This window comes from Schistocerca gregaria, chromosome 5, assembly GCF_023897955.1.
Source record: "Schistocerca gregaria isolate iqSchGreg1 chromosome 5, iqSchGreg1.2, whole genome shotgun sequence".
Classification (NCBI taxonomy): domain Eukaryota; kingdom Metazoa; phylum Arthropoda; class Insecta; order Orthoptera; family Acrididae; genus Schistocerca; species Schistocerca gregaria.
Genome location: NC_064924.1, coordinates 354,012,617 through 354,036,414, shown reverse-complemented (window position 1 = coordinate 354,036,414; position 23,798 = coordinate 354,012,617). Strand labels below are relative to the sequence as shown.

The window sequence follows — 23,798 nt, the reverse complement described above, 5'->3', positions numbered from 1 at the left end:
TCCTAACAATTGTTCCCTTATGCTCTCCCTGAAACTCTGTACAACCTCTGGTTCTTTCAGTTTATCCAGGTCCCATCTCCTTAAATTCCCACCTTTTTGCAGTTTCTTCAGTTTTAATCTACACTACAAAGACTACTCATAATTACTAAGGAAAGACGTAAATGGGCAGGCTACAAATGAATAGCCACAGGCAGCAGGTATTGCCAGTCTGTCAATTGGGTTCCAGCACTCAGGAGACAGTGGCCATATGTGTGTGAGTTGTGCTTGTGCGAATGTGTGAATTTTTTTTTTTCTATTTCAGAAGAAGAACCTTGTCCCAGAGCTTTATATTATAGTGGTCTTTTTCTTTGTGCCTGCTTGCAACTCAGTGTCTGCTGTACATGGTGAGTAGCAATGCATCATTTGCATGCTGTTGTTAAAAAAAAAAAAAACCTGTTTTGCAATTCCAAACAAACCAAAATTGCTTATAAATGATATACACATCAAGTGGCATAAACTTGATGAGGCTAAATGTAGCATATTTTACTACATCTACATCTACATTTACACTCCGCAAGCCACCCAACGGTTTGTGGCGGAGGGCACTTGACGTGCCACTGTCATTACCTCCCTTTTCTGTTCCAGTCGCGTATGGTTCGCGGGAAGAACGACTGTCTGAAAGCTTCCGTGCGCGCTTGAATATCTCTAATTTTACATTCGTGATCTCCTCGGGAGGTATAAGTAGGGGGAAGCAATATATTCAATACCTCATCCAGAAACGCACCCTCTTGAAACCTGGCGAGCAAGCTAAACCGCGATGCAGAGCGCCTCTCTTGCAGAGTTTGCCACTTGAGTTTGTTAAACATCTCCGTAACGCTATCACGGTTACCAAATAACCCTGTGACGAAACATGCCACTCTTCTTTGGATCTTCTCTATCTCCTCCGTCAACCCTATCTGGTAGGGATCCCACACTGATGAGCAATACTCAAGTATAGGTCGAACGAGTGATTTGTAATTTCATTAGAAAACAAGATACAAAAATGCTGTAAGCTATACTACCAAGAGAGCGCCTTTTAATTATTCTTCGACTTTTGCAACCGGCACTTATAACAAAGTTAATGGCTCTGAGCACCATGGGACTCAACTGCCGCGGTCACCAGTCCCCCAGAACTTAGAACCACCCAAACCCAACCAACCCAAGGACACCACACACACCCATGCCCGAGGCAGGACTCGAACCCGCGACCGTAGCAGTCGCATGGCTCCAGACTGCGCGCCCAGAACCACGAGACCACCGCGGCCGGCTACAAAGTTAATGTTTACGCTAAATTCAATGACGACTCCACAGTCATTCTATTCTCCTTCTGGTGAAACACATTGATCATCCAGTTGGATAATACACTGAGGCAGTGCCAGGATATAAATAAGTTAACTTGCATGCTTTCACTTAGTAATCTGTATCATTGTATTGACATACATGCAGGTTTACTTTCATACCTTGCATACTTTCACCCATACAGTCCTATGGAATAATCTTCTGAGGGAATACAGCTATGTTCAAAAACCTGCTTGCTTTACAGAAGCATGTAAAGTTGATAACTGCACATCTTGCAGTAGTCTCTTCAAGGATCTAGAGATTCTTATAGTTAGATGCTAACACATATTTTCCTTAATGGTATTTACAGCTAAAAACATACCCAATAGAAGAAAAAATAATTTTCATGTAGACTAGAGTTTTGAAAGTAGTTCTGTAATGTGGTAAGACAATGTTCAAAAGGTTGCCAGTAGTTATCAGGTAGTAAACTGAAAATTGGCAAATATTCAAAAATAAAATAAAAAATACCTCATTAGTCATTCTTAAAATTTATCATTATATTTGGACTTCCTATAGGAGACGAGGTACTGATGGAATTGAAGCTGTGAGGATGAGTCGTGAGTCATGCTTGGGTAGCTCAGATGGTAGAGCAGTTGCCCGCACGAGGCAAAGGTCCTGAGTTCGAATCTTGGTCCAGCACACAGTTTTGATCTGCCAGGAAGTTTCGTCCTCTATGTGGCTAGTAGCAGTCTATTCTTTTCATACTGTTATTCCATACTGTACTTTTCCTGTTCAAAATTACATGATCAAATTTTTGTTTGTTTGCAGGTACATGTCTGCAGTCCTGGTACACACTGAAATTCCCAGTCCACAGGAACATAGCATACTGCTAGAGGAGACAAAACAAAATAATTGCAACCTGTTCATAAAGTGGACTATTGGTAATTTATTTTCTACATTTGAAGTGAACAATGGAAATCAATGACAACAGTGCATCATCATATGACACACTTTAGTGTGGTGAAAAAAATCTGAATGATGATAAGTTTCAAACCATCTCCCTATCAAGAAGCAGGAATTGCAAGAGAAGTGGAGGCTCTCGTAATTGAGGAGCAGTGCATCATTATTGAGGCAGTAGTGGAAAAGTGACTATCACTCGTGGATCACTTGTCAGAATTTGCCATGATAGTTTTAATATGACAAAGATTGCCACTACTGGAATGCACGACAGTTCACTTCAGTTCAAAACTCTGATCAAACGAAGGCAGCAGACTTATACAACCAAAATCTCTGCTAAGTCATACACTACTAGAAAAAAAAGTGTCACAATGGAAGGTGGATATGTACAAGAGGAGTAACACCATCACTGAATTTCATTGCCCCATTTGATTTTTTCTAGGTGTTAAGTAAAACTTCATGGCTAGCTCCAGTAGATAGCTGACAAAGTCTGCGGAAAGTTACATAAACACGTTGTTTGAATAATGTGACAAAAACAAAAGAAGAGTTACATACAAAGTGATTTTAATTTAACAGACCAAGACTCAAATTGTGTGAACACTACTTCAGATCAAATGATGGACATGATGGGGTTGCCATCTTCATAAAACAATGCATTGAATACAGCCCTCTTCCTACCCCAAAGGAAATAGGAAGAGACAAGAGCTTTGAATGTGCAGCCATAAAGCTTACAGATCTATATCTAATTGTAGCTACAATTTACCATCCCCGCTCCAGTAGTATTAATGATTATCTGTAGCAAATGGACTTGTTTCCATCCGAAAGAAGTCAGTGGAAACAGGATGTAATTATATGTGGTGACTTTAATATAGACTTTCTCACCCACAACAGAAACAGGGAGACATTGATTAACATTGCAAAAACTTATAATCCGCATGGCCTTGTAAACGGGCCCACTAGAATAACACCCACATCCAAGACACCTCTAGATCAAATTTTTGGAAATAAAAATAAACTTAATCCAACACTAGAAGTATACAATGCAGGATTCAGCGACCACGTAGCTGTCATTCTAAAGGTTAGCAAAGATACCTCAAACCCAGTTCGACCTAAAACTTTACGAAGGTTTTTCACTCAAGATAACTTGAACAAGCTAAATGCCGTCCTTAGTAAAGAAAAGTGGACAGAGATGTACGCAGTCGATGATGTCAACATACTTCTTGACACAGTGATCCACCACTTTGAAGAGGAAGTGAAATGTGGTTTGGGGAAGTAAATCAGTATAACCACACCCTTTCTCACACTTTAAGTCATCAGAACTTTAGGGTCGATTACAGGCACAGGACATGGTAACAAAAGTATGTAAGCAGAGCAGACATGGACAGAGAATGAATCTAGCAAAATACAATGAGATAAGTGACTTTGACAGAGAGCAGATTATTATTACACAGAGCCAGTGAAGAAGTATCTTGATAACAAAGTAGGTGGCTGAATGTTCAGCTGCTACTGTTGTGAGCATCTACAGAAAGAGGCAGAAAGACAATGAAACTACGAGTATGTGCTAAATGGTAGGGTGTCCATTCACAGACATGGGATTTTGGGGCTTGTTTGCTCTGTAAAGTAGGAAGATGGTAATCTGTGGCACTCTGCCAAAAGAGCACAATGCTGCTGCATGCACAATTGTTTTGGAGCACACCATTCATCATATGTTGTTCAACATCGACCTCCACAGCAGACCATTCCTATGTGTTCACAAGCTGACCCAATGACATTGTCAATTACGATTAGCACACACAGAACCATTGGGATTTGACTGTCAATCACTGGAAATATGAGCAAATAACATTTTTGTTACACTAGGTCAATAGTCTTCTCCACAAATGCCAACATCGAGGTGAATGGCAACTTGAAACGTGTGGTGTGAAATGGAGGTAGGCTGGTGGGAGCAGCACTATGCTATGGCAAACATTTTCTTGCACATGCAGGGGACCTGTGGTAGTAATTGAAGACACACTGACAGCTGCAACCACCTGCATCCCTCCATGCTTCATGCCTTCCTTGATGGTGAAGTCATCTTTCAGCAGTATAATTGTCCATGTCACAGAGCCAGAAATGGGCTACAGTGATTTGTGGAGCATTACCATGAATTCAACGTCGATGTCTTGGTGACCAGATTTGCATGTTGCAAATCCTATGGAACCCATCTGGGTCACTATTGGGCACCACCACTGCACTCACGGATCAGTGATTCGTTACCTATGGGAATTACATGACCTGTGCATACACAATACACACATAGACACAGACACATACCTTCACAAACCAACCAACAAACTGTCACATTCCTGGTATGCAGAATCAGTCATGTATTTCATTCCAAAGATGGCAAACAAGCTATTAAGCAGGCTGTCATAATGTTTTGGCTCATCAGTGTATAGAAACAATAAAAACATTTTCACATATTCATTAAAGTTCGTAAGACATATACGATTTAACTTACCCTAAGAGTATTTATTGCTCCATATTTCATTGATTTGTGCTCACAAAACTCACTCACGCCCATGCGCCATGACCAAACAACCTTGCTAACAGGGTAAGCGCATTCATAATACCTTTATAGAGATATATATGTCTGTATACTCTCATATCTTGAAAGGTACCGCCTTCTCTCATGCCACATATTCTGACCCATGCAACACAGGGTTTTGCAGGAGGTATATGTATATAGAGCAATTTCCATAATTATTAGTGTGAGCAAACTAGTAACACGCATAATTTGTTGTTGGTATACCGTACAGAGATAGCTGGCAGTGGTTGCCTCTGCCTGCTAATTTATAAATTATAACTAACCTTGTCTGAGATATCTGAAGGTTCTCCATAATTTTGCAACCCATGAAATGTGATCCATTAATGAATGGAGCAAGAAATCTTAACAGTATCAAATGGTGTGGCAAGACTGGAGAAGTAGCCACACACAGGATAATTATTGATAAGTAGAAAGTAAAGGAAAAACCTTTATGTATTAGTATTCTGATGAAATTTTGCTGATATGTTGTGACCTAAAAAAGCAATTACCAAGATTGAAGAAACAGGTACTGCAACAGGAAGAGTAGCAGATGGAGCAAGGCAGTCTCTATGGAAGAGCCTGTCTGAAATGATTGGGCACTAACTGCCACAATGCTGCTTTTCAGACTACTTGATTGATCCAAAGTGAGATGCAGAGTTACAAAATTGTATAAAGAAATTTTAATACTTTTGTTTGATAATTTTCCTTGTGAAAGCATGGCTTGAGTACAAAAAGACTTTACTTATATGGTAAATGATAAAATTTCACTGGTTCCATTCTTCTGCAACTTATTGAAGGTCTTTGATTACACAAATAAAAATAAAAGTAGTGGAGAAGTTATATTTGTAATCTAAAACATGATTCAGTGCATTCCTTATTTAGTTTCTTAAAACTTAAGGTGGAGTGTTGCACTAGGTTGTTTAAGTAATTTACAGGGTACAACTATATCACTGTTACTGATCTATGCTGGTGTCCTGCTATAATGTTTTAATCTGTAGGCAGAATTAAACATTTTTACAAGTATTGTGAATCAAATAAATAAAGAAGCATGAATTGAAAAAATAATACCAAAGAGGAATTCTTGAACAGGAGTAAGTAATTACAAACGTGTAAATCGTGAGCACAAATATATACATCTTTTAAATATGTGACTGTGAGTTTTGTTCAGTTGACAATTACACATCACAATGTTTATCTTGAACGTAATCTTTGGAAAATTTAATTTACTAAATAAATTGAAGTTCACACGTACCCAGTAGAAGTACTGTTTCACACGTCTTTCAAAATGATCCATCCAGCCTCCAAGATTCTTTGTTGTAGCTGGAATGAGTTTCCTCCACACATTTGGTAACTGGCCATTGAAAAGACTGTATGCCACATTGTCTAATGTGGCATCCATGCCTATCTCCCCTGCCAATGCCTAAAATTACAATATAGAATTTTAAGACACAGTTATGTTTGTTAATCTACAGATAACGCATAGTTTTGTTACTTATCTATTATATTACGGTTACATTTGGAATGTTGCATTATTCAGGGGAAATGGAAACACAGAAGGATATCACTATGGAACAGCTTCCTCAGTTGATGTGCTCTCTGGATCTCATGAGAATTTAGTTATTCCTGAGATAAACATGCTCTCAACTGTATCAAATTGAGCAAGCTTCATGGGATACATAATCTCAGAACAAAAATATATGGACTTACTGTTGATTAAATTCTCCAGCACTCTATCTTAGTAAATGTAATAAACAGTAGCAGTGGCAGATCATAGGTATACATTCTGGATGTTCACAAATTTTTAAATTCAGATAAATAAGAGAGTGTGAAAATAATAGCATCTGCTGTGTAACAGTTATGCTTGTCAACATATTTATACAACTTAAAACCACTGTCAACAACGACAAAAACAACAACAACAATAATAATATGCATAACTTGTCTTAAAAAAGGAAGAATTGTTTTTGTGGAATTTTGTTTTGTACATAATTAAGTTCATTTTATGGCAAGAACGATATAATGTTTAAGCATTTGCTGCTCTCTGTTTCGTATTTTTGTGTAAGTGGGAACTTTTGTGCTTTATTTTTTTGGACAGAAGCACAAGATGCGTAATTCATGTATTAGTTACCAAATTAACTTCTGGGCTGAAAATCAGGCATTCATACATTGCACCCACAGAACAACCTACACTTATTATACACTTCTTTGTTAAATGTTCGCTTTTAGTCACACTTATTTGATTTCATCGCTTTCTCAGGCAATGGATCTGGTCTGGAATGCCCTAGTTTCTTAGTGGCTAACTGTTCCTGGTAATTTTCTTTTCTGTTAGTGCTTAATACATATTCAACAGAGTTCATGTTGACACTCCACAGAAAAGCCAATTCATGCACAGTAGTCATTACCTGATGGGCCTGCCTCATGCTGTCCTGAATATTTGTGGAGTGCTTTCTGTGATATCACTGTCACTCTTAGGCTTGTCAGCACAAAGACAAACACTGTTATAAGTGCAAAAATTAATTTCTGACTTCAAAGTTTATCTGCAAATTTACTGTTGTTATAAATATGCAAATATGTAAAGATGGGTTTTTGTGCAATAATTTCTGATACAATTTTGATAACCCACTATGAAAGTTACTATCATTGTCAGATTCTTTGCATCCATAAAAACTATCAATTACATCTCTTGTTGAATTGTAAGAGTGTAGTTTACACCTGCTGGTGTAGATGCCTTGCTTTTGGAATCTGTGAAGGAGTTATCACTTAAATCGACATCAAACAATTCATCTTTGCTGTTGCTCTTCATGAATATCTCCATGATCTCTTACTCAGTGGAACCATGATGCTTTGTTTCTTTGTAGAAAACATGATGCGAAAAACACTATGATGAAAATCCTAGTGAACAGTAAGACATAAAGTGAAGTAGACTGTAGTAGAATCATATCACAGCAAAGTATCTGAACATATCTTGGTGGCCAGAACTGTGAAAAACCCGCTGAGATATGGGTCAGAAATTCCACAGTATGCTTAAACTCATTAACAGCACTCAGGTATAGCTCATGCAGTATTCTGTGGCTGAAGTGCAGTGACCAGTTTTCATGCAAAGACCTGGGTGAGTTTATTTGTTTGTTCAGAAGGGAAGGTTGACAAGCATTTGCCACCTTTCAGCTAGTCAGTGATGAGAATCAATGTGCACACCCTGCAGTTTACCTGAAACTATTCCACAGAAACTTCTTTATTAAAAATAATTCATCTTTGCTTTACTTGTACCTTTATATGTCAGGTTCATTATGATGGGCCCATCATTTCGTTAATGGTCATAATTGTTTAGATATTTATGAGAATGTAAAACACTTCGTGAAATTTGAAAATGTTTGCAATGAAAAATAGGGATCATTATGTTTTTGCATCTGGTGCATATTACATAATTGTTGCTGCATATGAAATTTCGCTAACATATTGAATTTTTCTTTAGACTTGGTTGGTCATCTCTATCTCTCACCAATCTCAAGAAAATTGATCTGATGTAGTGCACTCATTTGCAATTGCACCACGCCAGCAATAAAGACAGAGTGAAATACCCACAATATTCCTCATATTTCATAAATGGTTTGAGATATCAAAATGAGATTTTGTCATATGATAGCACACTATTATGAAAACTTCATTATGTACTGTGTTATTCCTCAAACTACAGGCTTTTCCAATGAAAGAATGAAATCTTTAATGGCCATTTATAGCTGGTGAAAGAAATGCTGTAGGTTTTGGAACATCATAAGTGAAGTCATTATACGCTTATTTCATACAGAGAATGTGCTTTTTCATAAGATGCTGACATTACTTTTCCTCAGTGTGTCACTTATTAAAACACAGTTTCAGAATTCTCTCACAATTGCGTCTGTGCAACATGTTAGTGAGGTGAGACTGTGTAAACTCCGCTGAGTTTTGACTAAAGAAACAAATTTTAACATGGCAACAAGAGAAATGCATAGGTTTTACCCAAAATTCCCCACTCTTGACTCTTCTTTGAAAGTTAGAAATGATTAACAAATCAGGAAAAAATTAAGCACTACATTTTCTGTGCAATTCTTTTTAGATACTAACCAAAGAAGAGCTGATAAATCTTTTTGATTGGTCATCATGCAATTGTGGACTTGGAGGGCCCCTGCTTAATATGTACAAAAAATGTGAGTGTAGGCTTCAGTTTGGAAAGGCATTTCCCCTACAGCACTCTTAGCGACTCCCTATCACTTCCCCTCTCCCCGTGCTTCCCCAGCCGAATGTGCAACTAGCAGCCACGGCATTTTTTGTGCACTATACTTGAGTGGGGAGCATGTATTCTCATCATTATTGATCAAGGTTCACTTAAAATCAGCAATAGCTTTGAAGGAAACTCTAGAGGCTGTGCTTAAACTCATCAACAGTACCTGGAGAGCTGTGGAGCAGGTCAAGTTAACTCATCAACAGCACTCATTCAGAAAGTCATTATGTTTTAGATAGCTCATTATATTTTAATACAGAATAAGTTCTAAGATTCTACACCATATAGATGTCAATGATGTTGGATCATAGATTTGAGGGTCACCTTTGCTACCTTACTTGTACACATGTGTGACCTTTGCTTTCTTCTAACTGGTGGACATAGTTTTCATTCAAGGTATCTACAATATATGGGGCTAACTCAGCCACAGGTCCAGTATAGCATCTGATAGGGATTCCATTAGGCCCTCATTCTGTTCAGTTTTAGTGACTTCATCTAGTTGTCAGCACCACTAATATTTATTTCTATTTCACTCATCTTCAGAGCAGTGCAAGGACTGAACTGGGGAAGAACTCTCAGAATTTCATTTGTAAACAAATATCTGAAAACAGAGTTCCTAATTCCCTCAGCATCACCTGACTTAATTTGACTACATTCCATTCTCCTCATTTTGCTTTTGTTGATGTTTATCTTATATCCTCCTTTCAAGATTTCAAGACACTGTCCATTCTGTTCAACTGCTCTTCCAAGTCCTTTGCTGTCTCTGACAGAATTACAATGTCATCGGCAAACCTCAAAGTTTTTATTTCTTCTCCATGGATTTTAATTCCTACTCAAAATTTTTCTTTTGTATCCTTTACTGCTTGCTCAATACACAGATTGAATAACATTGTGGATAGGCTACAACCCTGTCTCACTCCCTTCCCAACCACTGCTTCCCTTTCACGACCCTCAATTCTTGTAACTATTACCTGGTTTCTGTACAAATTGCAAATAGCCTTTTGCTCCCTGTATTTGACCCCTGCCACCCTCAGAATTTGAAAGAGAGTATTCCCTTCAACATTGTCAAAGTCTACAAATGCTAGAAATGTAGGTGTTCCTTTCTTTAGCCTATCTTCTAAAATAAGTCATATGGTCAGAATTGCCTCACGCGTTCCAACATTTCTACAGAATCCAAACTGATCTTCCCTGGCAATGGCTTCTACCTGCTTGTCCATTCATCTGTAAAGAATTTGTGTTAGTATTTTGCAGCCGTGCCTTCTCAAACTAAGAGTGCAGTAATATTCACACCTGTCAACACCTGCTTTCTTTGGGATTTGAATTATTATATTCTTCATGAAGTCTGAGGGTGTTTCACCTATCTGATACATCTTGCTCACCAGATGGTAGAGTTTTGTCATGGCTGGCTCTCCCAATGCTATCAGTAATTCTAATGTTATGTTGTCTACTCCTGGAGCCTTGTTTCAGCTTAGGTCTTTCAGTGGTTTGTCAAACTCTTCATGTAGTATCACATCTCCCATTTCATCTTCACCTACGTCCTCTTTCATCTCCATAATATTGCCCTCAAGTACATTGCCCTCGTATAGACCCTCTATAAATACCTTCCACTTTTATGCCTTCCCTTCTTTGCTTAGAACTGGTTTTCCATCTGAGCTCTTGATATTCATACAAGTGGTTCTCTTTTCTCCAAAGGTCTCTTTATTTTGCTGTAGGCAGTATCTATCTTACCCCTAGTGAGATAAGCCTCTACATCCTTCCATTTGTCCTCTACCCATCCCTGCTCAGTCATTTTACACATCCTGTCGATCTCATTTATGAGATGTTTGTATTCCTTTTTGACTGCTTCATGTACTGTATGTTTATATTTTCTCCTTTCATCAATTACATTCAGTAAATTTTCTGTTACTCAAGGATTTCCACTAGCCCTTGTCTTTTTACCTACTTGATCCTCTGCTGCCTTCACTATTTCATCTCTCAAAGCTACCCATTCTTCTTCTACTGCATTTCTTTCCCCCATTCTTGTCAATCATTCCTTAATAGTCTCTCTGAAACTCTCCATAACCTCTGCTTCTTTCCGTTTATCCAGGTCCCATCTTCTCAAATTCCTGCCTTTCTGCTGTTTCTTCACTTTTAATCTACAGTTCATAAGCAATAGATTGTGGTCAGAGTCCACATCTGCCCCTGGAAATGTCTTACAATTTAAAACCTGGTTCCTAAATCTCTGTCTTTCCATTATATAATCTATCTGAAACCTTCCAGTGTCTCCAGGGATTTTCCAGGTATACAACCCCCTTTCATGATTTTTAAACCAAGTGTTAGCTATGATTAAGTTGTGCTCTGTGCGAAATTCTACGAGGCAGCTTCCTCTTTCATTCCTTATCCCCATTCCATATTCATCTACTACTTTTCCTTCTCTTCCTTTTCCTGCTATCAAATTGCCATCCCCCATGACTATTAAATTTTCGTCTCCCTTCACTATCTGAATAATTTCTTTTATCTCATCATACATTTCTTCAATCTCTTCATCATCTGCAGAGCTAGTTGGCATATAAACTTGTACTATTGTAGTAGGCGTGGGGTTCATATCTATCTTGGCTACAATAATGCGTTCAATATGCTGTTTGTAGTAGCTCTTATTTTTTCATTCATTATTAAACCTACTCCTGCATTACCCCTATTTGATTTTGTATTTATAACCCTGCATTCACCTGACCAGAAGTCTTGTTCCTCCTGCCACCAAACATCACTAATTCCCACTATATCTAACTTTAATCTATCCATTTCCCTTTTTATATTTTCTAACCTACCTGCCTGATTAAGAGACCTGACATTCCACACTCTGATCCATATAACGCCAGTTTTGTTTCTCATAACAACAACATAACAACGTCGTCCTGAGTAGTCTCCACCCAGAGATCCGAATGGGGGACTATTTAACCTCTGGAATATTTTACCCAAGAGGATGCCATCATCATTTAACCATACACTAAAGTTGCATATCCTAAGGGAAAATCACAGCTGTAGTTCCCCCTTGCTTTCAGCCATTCACAGTACCAGCACAGCAAGGCCGTTTTGGTTAATTTTGCAAGGCCAGATCAGTCAATCATCCAAAATGTTGCCCCTGCAACTACTGAAAAGGCTGCTGCTTCTCTTCATGAAGCACCTGTTTGTCTGGCCTCTAAACAGATACCCTCCATTGTGATTGCACCTATGGTATGGCTACCTGTATTGCCGAGACACGCAAGCCTCCCAGCCAGCAGCAAGGTTCACGGGGGGGAAAGGGGAGGGGGGGGGGGGGGGGTAAGCAAAAGGTAAGCCATTGCAAATGTGAAATGCTGGTACATTAATTACAGGTGTACCTTCCAGAATGCTTAATGAATGCATGCAAATATGAAATTGCATCCCAGGCCATAACTCCAGGTACAGATCCAATGTGTGTCACATGCAAACAGGTTTGTTACAGGCCTTCAACTGGCATCCTCCTAAACAAAACACTATGATGACTGGCACCAAACAGAACCAGTTTTCATCAGAAGTACAAAAGACCTTCACCCTACCCTCCAATGAGCTCTCGCTTGATATGGCTGAAGTCACAAATGGCAGTGGTTTGGGTCATTGTAAATTCTAAAGACACTCAGCCTTCCACCATCTTGAGCACCAGATATTTTAAAAGTAAGTAAGAGACAGGAAACGTATCTACTGCACTGCCGGTTTTTGTGTGCAGGTTGGAAGTTTGTAATGAGAAGACGATAAGCAGGGCAGTCGAACGATGCCGACAAATGTTTGCTGCAAGAGCCACAGATGCTGTGTGAGAGGACACGGAGTAATTAAATGCTATTCTTTACTGTGTTAGTGAATGTGATTGTAAAAAAAAAAGAAAGAAAGAAAAATGAACATATGACAATAGACTTTTATATTACTTCATGTCTTAGCTCTGAACAAAGCAAGATGCAAGGGACATCTGTAAATTATTTGGTCATTAAAACCAGGCAATTGTTATTATATTTAATTGTATCTAATGTGTATCAGTGTAGTTGACTTGCAAGAGTTTGTATGCTTATATGAAACTTGTGGAAATGAAAATGCACCTGAGCTGAACCAAAAGTATGAGTGTGCCGAGCTATTTCAAGTGAAAGACAAGGTAATTTTTTGGTTCCTCTAATCAGCATTATTTCTTCTGAGAAGAAGTTATGAAGATCACTGCAGCTGCATATCCAGAGGAGAGGATTGGCTAAATGTTTCAAGTATGTCACTGTTGTAAGAGAAGTGTGAAGTTCGCAATCCAGTTTTGCACCGCTTCTCTCTTGCTGAAATCGCGTTAGAGCACACTACTGGGTGTCTGGAACCGAGCTATCCTTGAAGTAACTGATTTCTAACAGTTTCTTGTATCACTGTGATTCATCTTTGCTCAGACTGCTGCTACAGATGCAGTATGGCTCATCAGAGCCATTTGCTGAATATGATGTTCTTCCCTCTCGGTAGTGCCATGTGGCCAGCTGGAGCCCGGTCTTCTTGTTGCTGTACATTTTTGTGACCACTGCCGCCACCAGTCATATACAGTGACTACATTCCCACCAAGTCTTTCTGAAATATCGAAAAGGAACACCCAGCTTTTCGTAGTCCTATTACCTGACCTAGTTCAAACTCAGTGAGGTGTCAATAATGGCGTCTTTGTTGCCTTAAAGGAATTTTTGACTAACATGAACTCACAATGTCCAATCTCAAAGCTAACTAATGCTCACAACCATTACAGCATGTATTTAAAGTAAACCTGATTTGCATCCTCATAGTGGTGCTACAAATGCCACTCTTATGCAACTGGCGTGAAATTTTCGTAGACACCATCTTCCAGATGTAGAAACATGCCTACTAACTTTCATTTATGTTGTACAATTCCTTCTTGGTGTTTCAATTTTTTTTTCTGTCAGTGTACATTATGTTCATATGTATTACTTTTCATGCTTTTTGTGCTAATATCTACAATATAATAGCTTGGTATTTTAATATTTTGTCATGTGTATACTACATCTTTTTAGAGGCATAGCACATAAAGCCATAGTCAAATGGAAGCAAGCATTCACTATGTCATTTTTTGCCACTTGTTAAAATTTTGTGAAACTACTCACAGTTTGTGTACCTTACCAAAGTGTGTCACAAAATCGATGCTAATGCATTACAATCAAGCTGATCATCAAAATCAAGTTTACTATCAATAAACATGAAGAGAATGAAAAACTATTTTATAACTGTTTACCATATCAAATAATAATAGGAGGAGATTGAAGATGATGAACATTGAGGAGATTTATGAGGCAACCAACACTTTTGTAGTGCTTCAAGGCCTTTCAATAACATTCTGCTACAGGAGCCATTGAAGGCTTCAGGGATTGCTTTTTTGACAAAGGAATTCGTTTCATTGTACATTTCTCTGACTATAGCACTATGTTTTGTTCTACTCTTATTATACTGGAGTCACTGTTTCCTTAGAAGGTTCTTCATAGATACTGTATACCATGGAGGACCCCTCTCATCATTAAGGATTCTAATAGGTGCACATCTCTCCAGTGTGTATTATCAACTATTGTTTTAAACTTCAGCCACAGTTCTCCTATATGCTCCTGTCCAGAACCAAATGTTTCAAGTTCCTCATAGATATTACTACTTGATTTTACCCTTTGAACTCCGATAATCAGTGCTGCTACATGTGCCTTATAATCACTAATACCAGTTTCAATATTAATATCCTCAAGGAGGTCAGGTCTGTTTGTTGCCATTAGATCCAATATATTTCCATTGTGAGTGATCTTCTAAACTACCTGCATAAGGTAGTGTACAACAGTAATTGAAATTTCTCGGTGGAACAATACATAAAATAAGGGAAAGGCAACCACTCACCTGTAATAGACTGATGTTTTGTGCATAGATACACATAACAGAAAACAGTATTCACACTAGCTTTTGAGCTTTTCATCTCTTTCTAGCAAAGTTTACACTTTCATATGTACAATCTCACCTAGTGAGCCTCACTGTGGCTGCAGGAGTCTGCATTTCAGTGACTTTGTGGCTGTGTTTGTATTTTTTTTTTTTTTTTTTAGAAAAAGAGCAAGAGCTGCAAAGCTAACATAAATACTGTCTTCTGTTGCATGTAGCTGTGCTCCACACATCAGTCTGCTATGGGTGAGTGGTTGTCCCTACCTTATTTAACTTATTGTTCTAGGTAGTTTCCAGAAAAGACATTGTGACTGTACCTCCAAGCATGGTATTGAGCAATGCACAGCTCAATTTAGAACTGTGGTTTGATGCAGTAATAGGATTGAGCCATTTATGACTGCTTTCATACTCAGCAACTAAACTTGCTGCAAAATCTAGTCATAACCTGTGATCCTACAGTTTTATTATATGAGCATTGGCATGTAATGTGAAATATTAAGTAAAACACATCGCAATAAAATCAAATTGTAATAATAAATGATAAAAGGATTATATTCTTCTGAATAGTAAATTGATGTAGATGACACCAAAGGGTGGACCTCTTCATCAGTTACTTAACATATTAAAACATCCAGAATGAGATTTTCACTGTGCAGCTGAGTGTGCGCTGATACGAAACTTCCTGGCAGATTAAAACTGTCTGCCCGACCGAGACTCGAACTCGGGACCTTTGCCATTCGCGGGCAAGTGCTCTACCATCTGAGCTACCGAAGCACGACTCATGCCTGGTACTCACAGCTTTACTTCAGCCAGTATCTCGTCTCCTACCTTCCAAACTTTACAGAAGCTCTCCTGCGAACCATGCAGAACTAGCACTCCTGAAAGAAAGGATATTGCGGAGGCATGGCTTAGCCACAGCCTGGGGGATGTAGCAGGAGAGCTTCTGTAAAGTTTGGAAGGTAGGAGATGAGATACTGGCAGAAGTAAAGCTGTGAGTACCAGGCGTGAGTCGTGCTTCGGTAGCTCAGATGGTAGAGCACTTGCCGGGAAAGGCAAAGGTCCCGAGTTCGAGCCTCAGTCAGGCACACAGTTTTAATCTGCCAGAAAGTTTCATATTAAACCATGTGGTTACAGTTGTCTGAGACTGCAGTAGAGTGTGTGTGTGTGTGTGTGTGTGTGTGTGTGTGTGTGAGGGCGTGTGTCTGTGGTCTACAACCTCCCTTTTCATAAAATTGTTACATATTAAAACATGTGAATTCCTGAGTAGATTCTTATTCTCTATCCAGTATTAATTCCAAAAATGCAACTGAAATAAATTAAAATTCAAGCATGCACGTCATCTAATGCTCAGAAAATAAATTTCAAGGCATTTCACAGAGTATAAGCCCCATGTGGCTCTGAAATATTATAAGTACAAACAAATATTAAAGTATTGCATGGCTGCTTGCCTACAAATTTTATCACTTTTACAAGTCTGAAATCACATTATCTGATGACCAACATGTTACCTCAGGACCAATCATTACAGGCTGACCTCCAGACACAGAAAGGTCAGAAGCCACTGCTCACTTGAGAGCTTAACACATCACTTTCCCTCCACCAAAATGTATAAATGAACCACAATTTCCCAAAATAAAGTTACAAATTTGACATATGGCTTAAATGAAAGCTATTTTTCTTCAAATTCCAATAAGGCTGAACACATTACTCTGTATATAATTAATTAAAACATGAATTTTTTGGTTGCACACTTATGACAAATAACAAGCAACTAGTTTTTAAAACATGTAAGACAATATAGTTGGCCTACTCAGTATATGTATTCTTTTATGCTCTGCCTATATGGTGTATCAAATATTACAAGCAAGTTACCACTTTTACATCATGGGTGATTTTTAATACTGAATTAATTAATGAATGAATGAATTATTGAATAAATTTTTAATTAAATAAATTAGAAAACAAACAATTACTTACACATGTGTTACATGGTTAAGCAGGGAGAGATATAGAGAATGCCTTACTACATCCGTTTTCTATGTAACATGAAGAACACGATGATCTGACACAGTGGCATAAGAAATGCAATAACATAATAAATACAATATATATAAATATGTGATTTCTGGGGAGGATAGATAGAGTCATAAGCTACCATCCAATGCATTGTTTGTTAAGATTGAATGAAGTGTTCAGCAGTTATCTAAAGGTTTTTCTAGGAATATTCATTTACTGTGACTACCTAACTTCTGTAGTTTTTGTGATATTTATGATGTTAATGTCTGAGTAGATGCACCTCAGTGCCATAATTATGCCAATATGATTGGATTTGCACTTAATGAAATATAAAATTACTACTGATTCTTGAAATAATTGAAAATAGCCATATTCGGTCTCATTCTGAATCCTGCCGTCTTTGGAGCTACCTCCATCATCCACGTGCTGGCACTGAAGCCAGCTGTCCTCTCCTCCATCCATTTTATCCTGGTAAAACCCAGCTTCATTTTCCCTAACTCACTGGTCAAGGGCAGCCACTTTGGCCTTTCAGCTGCTCCCAACTACTAGGTTTCACCCAGCCACAAGCCCTCGTCTACAATGACTTCAATCATTTTGGGCCAGGGTATATGTCATATTATAGCATTTAGTGATGTTTCAGGAATGTCATGACCTCCATCTACAAAACCATAATTCTCCCAACTGATTGATGGATGATTAAAATCTCCTTCAGTCATGGCAATATGATTAGCAGACATCTGTATTAGTGAAATGAGGTTTTATGTAAAGTTTTCATTTACATATGGGGTTAGTCTGGTGGTTGACAGAAAATTATAAGTTTATGCAAATCCTCGATACTGAGTCTTGCCCAAATAATCTTGCATGCTGCTTCAGTTTCTGTTACAATGGATTTGAGTTTCTTGTCAACTGTGGCAGCTACAGGACCTCAGTTTTTTCATTATCCTAGCCTTCTGATATACACTTATATGTACCACATAGATACCACTGCTATCACTTTTGGATTTTAGACAGCTTTTTGTACCTAGGATAAGGTAAACATTGATTTTTTGGGAATGATTCAGACTCTGGTATTTTGTTGCACATGCTTCAGTAGTTGATCACTATGTTTTTAATGCTCATCTACATCTACATACATATTCTGTGAGCCACTGTATGGCACAAGGTAGTGTGTACCCTATGCCTCTACAAGTCACTTCCTAGTCATCTCTGTGGGGATTTTTCCTTGGGTCTTAACCTGATATGTCTAGATCTCTTACAGCTATAATTATCTGAAGTAAGATGCTTGTAAGAAACTCACTCACAGTCAACCATAAGGTCAGTAGGTGGAATAAACCTCTGACCCATTTAAGGGTCCCATACAGTTCTCAGCCTGATGGAACACCTCTAGGATGTTGCAGCATAACTTGTCACAGAACTTTCAAAGTGTCTTCTTCAAGCCTACCTCTCAACTCAGAACCAGGGGACCCGTTCTGGAGACAATGTTGCAGAATTTCATGCGTAAGGCTTTTCTAACAACCTTCTCTGCTAGTTGGTGGAATGTTCGAAGTACAGCCTGAGAACCTAGATGACCGGCATTGTTTGTTACATTATGCTGCACAATCTGCTATTGGCTGCACCCTCTTACCTCAATGACAGCCAGAACAGCTGCTTGAGCACACTGAATGATACCACCAGGCATACACACTGAATTAACAAGATGACCCTTCTCATACCTTACTGTCATTTCCTGCAGACATACCATTACTTAAGGTACACTGAAACTGCTGATGATTAATAGACGCCAAACCTGTGTCCGCAGCTTGTGGTCTAGTGGCTAGCTTTGCTACCTCTGGATCACAGAGTCCTGGGTTCGATTCCTGGCTGGATTGGCAATTGTCTCAACACTGAAACTGGGTGTTTTGTTTTCCTCATCATTTCATCACCATCATCATCATCATCATCATCATCCATGACAGTGGCTAGACTGGATTGTGTAAAAATTGGGCTGTGTGAAAATTGGGACTTTGTATGAGGGCTTATGACTGCAAAGCTGAGTGCCCCACAAACCAATCATCATCATCATCATCATAATCATCATCGTCATCGTCACCCAGAACTATCTGCATTAGCTTTCCGTTGACAAGGGACACCAAATTTTCCCAACTGACTCAGATACAGTTTCAGTGGAAGATAGTTCGTTGAACATGTTGGTTACAGAGGTGGGTGTAATATCTTGAGCTCTTCCTGGTCCCTCTCTCTCATGCACAGTGTGGTATATCATATGGATATTAAAATTCATTGGTGTATGCCAGTATAACTATTGTGTCAAAGGTGATGGTGTTAGGCACCAAGCTGTGTATTTTTCCCTCTGGTCCCTCTTAATTATTCTGAAATCATGGAACTTGAAAAACACTCTGGTCTCGTAGGTGACTGTAGAAGGATGTGAACTTTACTTAGGCACTAAATATGCCATTTTTTCTACATGCATTAATTACCCTGATTATTCGAGATATTAAATAAAGCAGGCCGCGGTGGCCGTGCGGTTCTGGCGCTGCAGTCCGGAACCGCGAGGCTGCTACGGTGGCAGGTTCGAATCCTGCCTCGGGCATGGGTGTGTGTGATGTCCTTAGGTTAGTTAGGTTTAAGTAGTTCTAAGTTCTAGGGGACTTATGACCAAAGATGTTGAGTCCCATAGTGCTCAGAGCCATTTTATTAAATAAATGCTGTCATTGGCGTTGTAATCATCGGTGTTCTTGTTCAGTATCATTCTGGAACTTCTTGTTTTGAATCTTGAAGAGGATTTTTATGTGGTTTGGTGTTCACTGATGGTTCTTGGTGAAGCCTACTAGAAGCTGCAGATTTGGTGACAATTTAAATCCAAATAGTTCCTACTAACTATTTGAAAACCACGAATGCCAACAATAAGCCAATCAACTGAGACATGCATTGCTCCATATTGGCCTGCAATAATAATTATGTTTTCTGTTAGAAAATGATAACAAATTGTGTGTGTGTGTGTGTGTGTGTGTGTGTGTGTGTGTGTGTGTGTGTGTGTGTGTGTGTGTGTAGTTTATGGATGCTTAATGGTAAGATTATCAGTGCCCATACAAAAATTAGTAGGAACAAATGTGATTAAAATGGCTGAGAATGTCGTCAAACAATGAGGGGGAACATACAAAATTACACTCACTCACTCATGGTCACACATACAATCAAACTATTCCTTAAGATAATGCTGAAATGTTCTAAAACTGTAATTAATACACAAATCATACAAGATAAGAACTAGAATACCTAAAGAGGAAAATGTGACTAGCTGACCACTTACAAAAAAACAGGGATGAGCCAGCTACCCTGATAACACATTGAAAACTTCTCCCTAAAATTTTGGGGGAGTAAATTGGACAATTCACAACACCTTAAAATTTTGTTGTCAATTAAAATCAACGGAGAATCTGTTGGCAAATGAGTTGCCGCCCTCTGGTCTGAAAATAATACACAGTCTAGTAATTGTACCCCACAAGCACCACATATTGCAGTGTGCTCTTTCTGGAGCAAGCCACATAGGATAGGCTTGTGTCCTACATGAAGACAATTAAGGAGTATCTCTTCCCACCTGTGTGGCTGGAAGGTATGCCATGGGTGCATTGTGGACTCTACCAGATGCAGCTTATTTTTGGTGACTTCCAGACACTCTTTTTCCCACTGATGCATTATCTTGTACCTCAGCACCGATGGAGAGGGATGACACACTGTACTATATGAAGATGGTGACATGCCTCCTTGCCTGCTACATCTGCCATTTTGTTCACCTTAATACCCATGTGCTCTGGCACCTAGCAGACAGACACTTCTTTCCCCTGTCTTTGTACATGGAGGAGGGCATCCTGGATACTCTGGACTACTGTATCTGGAGGGTACAATCACTGGAGAGAATGAAGGGCACTCAGGGAGTTGGAACAGATGAGGAATTCAGCACTCACAACACATCTCGTCTGCTACAGTACCACAAGATTGTATGTAATTGCGCATCAAACTGTGTATAAGGGAAATATATCAACAGGGAACCTAAATCTAACAATTACATGTAGTTAATAGTCACGTGGATGTATACCAATAGATCATAAATGTCCTATAGAAAGGACAGTACCAATAGGAAACCGTAGTCCTTGAAGCAACGTTGTCTCTCAGTAGCACTCCCTGCACACCCATTCATAGCAAATTCTAACCTGTTATGCTATAATGATTTCAAATTCTCTTTAAAAACTAACCCATTAATGCCCAAAAGTGATCTGTGTTAGACATGAGAAAAAGCTTGGATAAAATTTACTGATTCACTGAAACTGATTTGAACTTTATTTCTTTGTTTTTATCATGATAAATGCAGACAATACACATTCCATAATAACACAGTTATAATATGTCGTGAATACACTTTCAAACCTCGCCTTAGAAGAAGCAGGTTTACTGGAAGAGATAACGTGAAAATATGGAACTAACTATGCAATATTTATGGTATGATTAGGGGGAAATAAATTATTTTCCAAGCCAGATATTGTTGCTGATGCTTGCAGAAAGTGCAAGCTGTAACTTTCAGATGCTGATTTACCAGGAAGTATGTTACAAACAACATTGTAACTTATGAAAATTAAAAAAAAAGTACTTTTGTTCATGTAAATATGCACTGAAATAAGGGGAATATTTTTTAATGAGGAAACTGCTACCAAAATGGTATAGAGGACAAGAGTAGATTACAGTTGATATTATAGTACAAAATATATTTTTGCGGTGCTCAACATTTAAAAGCTTGCAATATATCATGAAACATGCAAACGTGAGTCTTTATTCAAAATAATAAATACAGTCCTCAGTAACAGCTCTCAGAGTGTATAATGGGAATACAAGAAAACTTTGTGTTCAATAGCCACTTCTTGTCAGTTCCAGAACAAATAGGCTCCAAGGGCTCTGTTAATAAAGTTCTGAGTCCTATACAAAAGACTACACCCAAACATACAGGTAAAATTTATGTTAGACCTATCACAGCATCTGAAGGTAAAAGAACAATCATCTCTCTCAATAATACATATTCCATCAGGGTAGATAACATCTGTAATAATCTACTAAGTCAGAGCTGTGCTTCTATTATTGGTGTATTTAGCCTCATTTTCAATGCATTCTTACAAAAAGGAACTTTGTCTGACATATTCAAATATGCTGTTGTAAAACTCCTTTTCAATGAAAGGTGACAAAACTTAAGTCACAAATTACAGGCCAGTTTTCTTTCTAACTGCTTTTTCAAAGATTCTAGATATGAGAATTTTGGAACATCTAGATAAATATGACATTTGTAGCATAAGTCAGTTTGGTTTGCAAAAGGGTTTGTCACCTGAACAATCAATCTATGCTTTCACAAATATAGTTCTGGATTATTTTGTGACTTGTCAAAAACATTTGGCACTGTGGACCACCGAATCCTATTACAGAAAGCAGACCCATTAGGAGTAAGTGGTGTCGCAAGTAAGTAGTTAGAATCATACCTCAAAGATGGAAAGTAGTAGTAGGTAGTGCCGATGAGATCTATAGTGGCCTGGTTCCATTAAATGTGGAGTGCTCCAAAGATCCATTCTTGGTCCTTTACTGTTCCTCATATTTATAAATGGCCTCCTCAATGTACAAAGCTACAGTGCTATATTACCATTTTTGCAGATGACACCAACATTATGACTGATGCTCATACATGTGAAGATTTTCAAGGGTTCTTACTGATGTAATGAAATGTTTTAGCATCAGCAGACTATCACTGAATTTTAATAGGACTAACTATATTCAGTTCACTGCAACTGCTAACACTGAAGATGAATTAACTGTGAAGTGTGGCACAGAAAACACAAAAAGAGTTGAAACAACCAAGTTTTTAGGTGTTGTAATTGACTCTAGAGTAAACTGGTCTCCTCATAAATCTTCAGAAGAGATTCATTCAGCTCATCGATTTCTGCCCAGCTCATTCTCTCGAAGAGCAGAAATATAGACACAATGAAAGTAATGTACTATGGATGTTTCCATGACATGTGGTATTAAATCTTGGGGAAACCAAACACCAGCAAAGAAAATATTCTTGGTCCAAAAACATGTTGGAAGAATAATGAGTGGCCTAGTCTCTATATGTAGTTGTAGAAACCTTTCCTGGAAACTAAAAATTCTTGCTGTTATTTCCCAGTATTTATTTTCTCTTGTGTGTCTCATCAGCAAAGATACTGAGTTTTTAAAAAGAGATATTGAATACCCTGGATATGATACTATGAGAAAGAACAATTTCCACAATAATTTTAAAAACCTGACTATGATGCAAAAGGGTGTGCAGTTCCCTGGTGCAAAAGTTTCTAATGCTCTTTTGATAACCATTCATCTTTCACAGAACATTTTACAGTTTGGAAGAGTTTTTTTAGCCACAATGAAAAAACCTAATAGATCTGTGGACCAGAATTTCTTTGTGATATATCATAATGTAAATCTAATGTTTGCTCTAATCTGTCATTCTTACCACATATGTGTAATGCGAACATGGAGTATTACTTTTGTATGATTGACTGCTTTAATACTACCAATGTATAGATTGTTTACTGACACACTCTATGTCCTTGTGAGTTTATCACAGTTTGTTTGATGGATTAAGAAATAAATAAATAAAAAATAAACACCCATGGCCACTGTCTCTGGTCACTAACTGCAGATGGCAACTGTGCCTTACATGAACACCAATTTGGGAGGATGGTGAGTGTAAGGAGGAGGCATGGG

General features: G+C 38.3%; 1 protein-coding gene across 1 annotated transcript in view; it reads right to left on the bottom strand.

The window, feature by feature from the left end:
• Positions 1–23,798, bottom strand: part of LOC126273341 (dynein axonemal heavy chain 10) — a 1,458,287-nt gene that overhangs the window by 33,447 nt on the left and 1,401,042 nt on the right. The window contains exon 152 of the mRNA XM_049976887.1: positions 6,072–6,239. Within this exon, the coding sequence (XP_049832844.1) occupies positions 6,072–6,239 (168 nt within the window). The remainder of the gene's footprint in view (positions 1–6,071; positions 6,240–23,798) is intronic.